General features: G+C 50.4%; 1 protein-coding gene across 1 annotated transcript; it reads right to left on the bottom strand.

The window, feature by feature from the left end:
* Positions 1 to 249: 249 nt before the first annotated feature.
* DUSP6 (dual specificity phosphatase 6) lies at positions 250 to 5,679 on the bottom strand. Its single transcript, XM_067559842.1, has 3 exons — positions 4,223 to 5,679; positions 3,145 to 3,585; positions 250 to 1,717 (listed from the first exon to the last, which is right to left on the bottom strand). The coding sequence occupies exons 1-3, from the start codon at positions 4,629 to 4,631 to the stop codon at positions 1,410 to 1,412; spliced, it is 1,158 nt and encodes a 385-aa protein (XP_067415943.1). The 5' UTR covers positions 4,632 to 5,679; the 3' UTR covers positions 250 to 1,409.
* Between the last annotated feature and the right edge of the window lie 682 nt (positions 5,680 to 6,361).

The following is a 6,361-nucleotide window of genomic DNA, read 5'->3' as shown; positions in this document are numbered from 1 at the left end:
TCTAGATCTGCTCTATCCTTCCTGTGAATAATCAGAGATATCCAAATCCATCCTCCCTGCCAGGCCAAGCTGATAGCGCTATCAGTGCATTAATTATTAATGGCGATTACAGTGGGCCTAAGACAGGATCAGGGCTTTATTGCGCATGAGCTGTACAAACATGTTGTTAAGAGACATGCCCTTTCCTTAAAAATATTCAGAAGTGCATGCAATTAATCACACACCTACAAGGGAAACAAACCAGTCAGATTCTCAATAGCCAAAAATAGTTATTTATTAATAATTTAAAAATGTACATTCTTATAATAAATTCCAGCTTTTACACCATGAGAATTAGGCTCTCCCTCACTGGCAATGGTGTGCAATTTCACCTTGCGTATGCACAAGCACACATGTACTTCCAGTTTTATACTACAAAAAAAAAAAAAAAAAAAAAAGACGAAATATTGCATTTGAGGTGAAGCTCCCTGAAGAGTTTGTACAGAGATAAAGCACTGTTCAGAGTATCTGAATTTTTTTCTGAAGACAAATCTCTTCCAAGATGATCTATTTACAAAGGTTTTTTTTAAAAAAAAAAAAAAAATGAGAAAAGCAGCACAAGGGGTGGGGACTTACAAGGAAAAGAAAAATTAAAAAAAAAGGAAGAGACTATTTATTCACATAACGTGAGTAGCAAACCTCTGATGATAGACATTCTCTATCAGGGTTGCCTCAGCTCAGTTGAACAATAAAATTAGACATGCTGCAAATGTATTCTTTGCCAGGGGGCAGGGGACAGAACCATAATTTATGAAGTGCACAAAAATGTAGACATCCTTTGGGTTGATTTCTTTTCTATATGCGAAAGTTACGAAATAAAAACCACTGCCAATCAATTTAAGATCAAATATTTACACTGATCAAGTAGCCTAAACAGAGCTCTCGGCAAAACAAGTGCTCCAAATACACTGAGTTGAAACCCTGCTCTTTGGCTCCGCTAAATTAAAACAAAAACAAAAACGAACCAGTCTTCACTGAAGACAACAATACATGTTACAGATCCAAAAGCAAAGAAGGAAGTAGCAAATTTCCAGTCGCTAGAGGACACGTGCTCATAATGTCCAATCTCACCCTACTAAGTCCTCATTTCTAAGTCACTGCCCGCTGCCAAGGGAGTGTTTGTGCATCAAGCAAGCGTGCTGCCGGCCTTCGGGCGGTACTACATGTTCCTTCTGGGAGAACTAGGCAAGTTCCCTCCCTTTGCAAGAGCCGGTCCCATACCTTGTAACCTTTTCTAGCGTGCACTGGTAGCTGCTTTTCAGTCCCAGCGAGCACAAGAGAGCAAGCTCCATTGCCTTACCGCTGCCACAGAGAAACCATTGAGGAATGATCACACGATCGGGACGTGGAGGGAATCGATTTGGCAGGGCTCACGTGGATTGCCGGGAATCCACTTGGAAGACGTTCTGGTTGGAGGGAGCGGTGAAGTACAGCTGCTGGCTGGACACCCGATTGTCACAGGGGCTGCTGAGCCCCAGGGTCCGCTCAAAGTCCAGCAGCTGGCCCATGAAGTTGAAGTTGGGTGAGATGTTGGATTTCTTCATCTTGACGATGTCATAGGCGTCGTTCATGGACAAGTTGAGCTTCTGCATGAGGTATGCGACGGTCACAGTGACCGAGCGGCTTATCCCTGCTAAGCAGTGCACCAGGACTCCACAGTTCTTGCTCCGAGCTTCATCTGCACACACAGAGAGAGGGGGACATAAGACCAAAGGTGTGACACAGGACAGAGGTGACGGGGCTGATTCCAGTCTCACTTAGTCCTAGTGTGAATCAAGAGGGGAGACAGTAACACTCATGCTAAACAAAAGTAAGACTGGATTCGGACCCCAAGCTCAGAATTGCGTGTAAATCAGAAGGCTGCTGAAACCTCACAGTGGGTTCAGAGGGAACATGCTGCAGGGGGAGGGGCGCGTCTGCGACCCCTTTCAGACTTTCTGTTTTCAAAGATGCTATTTGTATTGAATGCTTGCCCAAAGGGAAAAAAAAAAGTCTCCCCTGTGTACATGTTCCCCCAGCATGTGAAAACTGGAAACCACGCCATATGCCACTGAATGCTTTTTACACAGACAAGCAGACTGCAAAGGTCTATTAAATTATTCCCCAACTGTTGTGCTGCTAACAATGGAGGTATTCAGGCATTTGAAAAGAAAGAGGGAAGTCACAGGGGACAGCCCATTAGGAGGAACAGGATGTCAACGTTGCTGGAAAATGGGTTCCTTTGTAAAAGGAAATGCATTACAATGCCTGGAGATTAGTTTCTTCGTGGCTTCCAGCCCACATTTCTTCTTGCTGCGCTCAGATTACCTACATACTTCACTAGCACCGGTACCTCTCGACCGGATTACAACACAGTTTTCCAACACATAATATGATGCCCGTCCATAACCCCCTCCCTCCCCCCATTAAGAAAAGAAATCAACTAATAATAATACTAAGAGGTCACAGGTTTTTCTCGCTGACCCATCATGGGAACAACAACAAACTGAATAAGTAACATGAAAGAGCTTTGAGGTGTGTGTACTATCTAGTCGGGGTGATGTGTGAAGTGGCTGTATCTTGCACCCTCGGTTTTAGGCAGAACTTCTCACTGATTTATATTTTGAAAACTAACGGACAAACTTATTTAAAGGCGATCCAGCTAAATCGAAATCTGAAATTACTTTTAAATGGAATTCCCTCTTGGAAACATCAAATAAAAAATTTTAAAACATCAACTCTGGTGGTTTTTTAACTAGAGAACTAATAATAATAAAACTACCATTAATAAATTCACCAGTGTGGATTCTCTTTATTCCCCAAATGTATCACACTGATCTAGATTGTTACGGGATGATCTCAAAATACAAAATCAACATATTTGCACCCTGTGAATATAGCTGATAATTCCACAGAGTTTGTCGCCTAAATCTAAAAAAAAAAACCCAAAAAACCCCAAATTCTATCCGCCCTTTTAATTTAAATCAGTTTTCAAAGCAGAAGATTGCCCAGCAGTTATGTTGAGACATTCAGCTAACAACTACAAAAGATTAAGTGCAATGATACTTCAGTGCCAATGAGAAACAACTGGTGGTCATTTAGCCGTCATAATTCATTAGGGCTCACCTATGAAAGAGATGGCCTCAGGAAAGAACTGAGACAAGTTCTGACTCCAGTGATCAGAGATTGGGATCTGCTTGTATTTAAACTCTCCGGCATTCTCGAAGAGATTCGGCAGATTCGGGGTCACATTCAAGATGTATTTAATGCCAAACTCTTCTAAAATGTCCAGATTGGTGGAGTCCTTAGCACAGCCCAAGTAGAGGTAGGGTAAAATCTCGACGGGGAAGGAAGGCTGGTTGTTGGACAGAGGACTGCCGTCGGAGTCAGTGGCACTATTGGGGTCTCGGTCAGTGTCAGATTCAATGTCGGAAGACGAATCGGAGCTGATTCGCAGGCCTCCTAAGCCCAGGACTGGCAGGGAAGGAGAGCTGCTGCTGCTACACGAGCTGTCCAGGTTGGTTTCACAGTGCAGGGCGAATTCGGCCTGGAACTTGCTGAAGCCGCCTGGGGAAGAAAAGCAAATCACAAATGCAATCTGAGCTAGGCTGGCAAGTTACTGCGCTTCTCCCTCCCCCGCTAACACGGATCTCCCCCAAGTCAGATGCTCACAGAGAGGGGCCCAAATAAAGCCACGTAGGGCGGTAAGTTTTAGGAAGATCGCCTGGCTAGCGGGGGGCATTACTCCAGTCCACATGGGGGCTCGATGCTTTTCCCTCCAGCAGAGCCTTCCTCCAGCCCCAACCCCTTCCCTTCCTCCCGGCTTCGCCTGCTACCGATTCCGCACCGGGAGCACTCTCCCGTGCCCGGCTGACTTCGTCTCCCCGCCGCGCCCAGGGGGAAAGCCGCCCCACGTGTCAGGGAGGTGGGTGCACCCCGGGGGGAAGGCACTAGGCAGCGCTGGGAAGCCGCCGCACGTCCTGGGATGGCTCCTGCGCAGCGGAGACTCATAAACCCGGCTAAGCTCGAGGCATGTGCACCGATCGGCTCCGGCTGAAATACCCCCCCAGGCGATCGCTTCGCTTCCCTCAGTGCCGGGATTACTGGGCCCCCCAAAACCCACCCAGCTCTAGGTTCTCCGGGGCAGACCCCCCCGAGCAGCGGGATTTGGGCCGGTCCCAAGTAGGTCCCTTTAACCCCTCACCTTCCAGATAAAACGCTTTGCAGCCTTCCTCTTTCAGCCGCTTGAGCAGCAAGCCCAGCACCGCCTCGCCCTCCCCGCCCGTGTTCTCGTTCCAGGCGCGGCTGTGCTCGTCGTACAGCACCACGGTGTCCGTCCCGCAGCGCCGGGCCAGCTTCTCCCGATCCTCGTCGCTGCTGGAGAAGAGGGCGCGAAGGGGCAGGTTCCCCTTCTGCAGCCGCCTCAGCATGATGCCCGGCAGGGCGACGTGGATGGCCGACTCGATGTGGGACGACTCGTACAACTCGGGCGCCCGGCAGTCCATCAGCAGCAGCCGCTCGTTCCCCAGCGCCAGCTGCTCGTTCAGCCAAGCCCCGGTTTTGCTAACAGCCATGCCCGACGCGAAGGGAACGGGTCTGAACGTATCCAGCATGAGGAACGGCTGGCCGAGCGGAGCGTGCCTGCTAAACTCCCCGCTCACCGGGCCATGAGGCTGGCTCGCAAACTCGGCTGAAATCTCCCCTCCGCGCCCGCTAAACTCTGCACAACTTAATTCCCTCCCCCTCCAAGAAAAATGAATCACTAACGCACAGGGCCCCCCCCCCGTGTCCCTCCCCTGCACGGACAGCAATAGATTTGCGGGGGGGATCAAAGAGCCCGGACTCCCGAAGGCGTGTGTTTGCAGCACGCCTGAACTGCCTCCCTTTTTTTTTTGTCAATGAAGCCCTGAATGAACCCGGCTGGAATCGCTGTCTCGCGTCCAGACGCCCGAGCTTTCTCTCCTCCCCGAGTGAATGAAATCCAATTAAGGTGCCCCTGACTTGCACTCCTTTGCCGAGCACAAAAAGACTGCCCTGGCCCCTGAGCTTGTGTTATTCCGCTCCCTCTGCTGCCTCTCTGCCTTGTGTGCAGCTCATCAGCCCCGACTCCCCTGCTTCCTTCTCACAACGTGATTTCCCCCCCTCCTCCTCCGCTCGCTCCCCTTGATGTGATCAATGTCCCTTTTAATCAGCCCCGCACACCCCCAGCGCCAGGCTGCTCCTCAATGGATACAAACATGGAACGTCTCAATGGATACATTCTCTCGCTCAGCCAATGAGGGCGCGCGGAAGGGGCTGTTGCTGTGGCGACGGGCCGGCTGGAACAGGTTGTGTTGATGAATTGTTAATGAGTTTGTCATTCACAAAAACGGAAAGGAATTTCCGCTCCGGATAAGCTGAGTGCAAACAAGCAGCAACAGCAGCTCAGCGGGAGGAAGGAGAAAGAGGCGGTGGGGGCAGGTGAAGGCGGGGCGGGGGGACGCGGCAACCAGGGCAGCGCGGCTGAGGCTTTTGTTTCCTTCTGGTAAAGTTCACACATAGCAGCAGAGCGACTACACAACAAAGGGTGCAATTGTAGGAGGAACAAAAGGCACCTTCTCCTCCCAGTGATCTCCTCGAAATCCTGATCTTGAAAGCAACGGGTTGCGCCACTGCATCCCCCCCCCCCCCATCCCCCATGTGTCTGTGTTGATTTTAGCCTGGCTTTTAACTAAAACCTTGCGGAAAACTCGCTCGCAGGGACGCGGGGCCAATGTTGCATTTGTCCTTGATTGCTCTTCACAGCGGTGAAGGGGGGACGCTCTAATCTGATCGTTTCCTGCGCAGCCCGGCCTCTGTTTATTATCCGCAGTGGAGCTGAAACCCCGATATCACCGTCTTTTATGCGGCGAGGGGCTGTTAAGCGGTGAAGATCGCTGGTGACCTTAAAAAGTCTCTCCGAGGGAAAGCGGCCTGGCGGTCAGAAAAGGCCGGGTGTGTTCGCCCCGCCGGGCGAGCCGCGTTAATTGGCGGAGAGGGGCCGCTTTAACGGGGCGGAGGCGTGGGTCGGAGTTAGTGTGTGTTTTCGACAGGCGTGCGGCATTGCTTGGGTGTCGGCCTGGAGCTTTGTTGTCCATTGTTCCGAGAGCCTGGAATCAAAGAGTCCCTAAGAGCAGAGGGCTCCTTCCTCGTTAATCATTGCTCCAGGTCAATAAAGCCGGCGGGGTGAGGAAGAAAGACGGACAGGGGAGCTGGGCTCACCCCGCTGGTTGCCTGCCTACAGTTGCTGGGCCAAACCGCAGCTGTTCCGTTTACACTACAGGGAAGGAAATGCGTTCCAGCAGCAACTTGTTTTAAAAAAAAA

This window comes from Emydura macquarii, unplaced genomic scaffold (assembly GCF_026122565.2).
Source record: "Emydura macquarii macquarii isolate MOO-44397 ecotype Brisbane River unplaced genomic scaffold, CSIRO-AGI_Emac_v2 contig_2205, whole genome shotgun sequence".
NCBI lineage: Eukaryota > Metazoa > Chordata > Testudines > Chelidae > Emydura > Emydura macquarii.
The sequence above is the reverse complement of the archived record's forward strand: the minus strand, read 5'-3'. Positions and strand labels throughout refer to the sequence as shown.

What these genes read in the sequence shown, in the direction of transcription:
- DUSP6 (XM_067559842.1), bottom strand. Translation starts at nt 4,631, where the DNA reads ATGCTGGATACGTTCAGACCCGTTCCCTTCGCGTCGGGCATGGCTGTT. An exon ending in CAAAGCGTTTTATCTGGAAG is followed by an intron (nt 3,586 to 4,222) that starts GTGAGGGGTTAA and finishes TTTCTTCCCCAG; the next exon opens with GCGGCTTCAGCAAGTTCCAG. An exon ending in TGAGGCCATCTCTTTCATAG is followed by an intron (nt 1,718 to 3,144) that starts GTGAGCCCTAAT and finishes CTGTGTGTGCAG; the next exon opens with ATGAAGCTCGGAGCAAGAAC.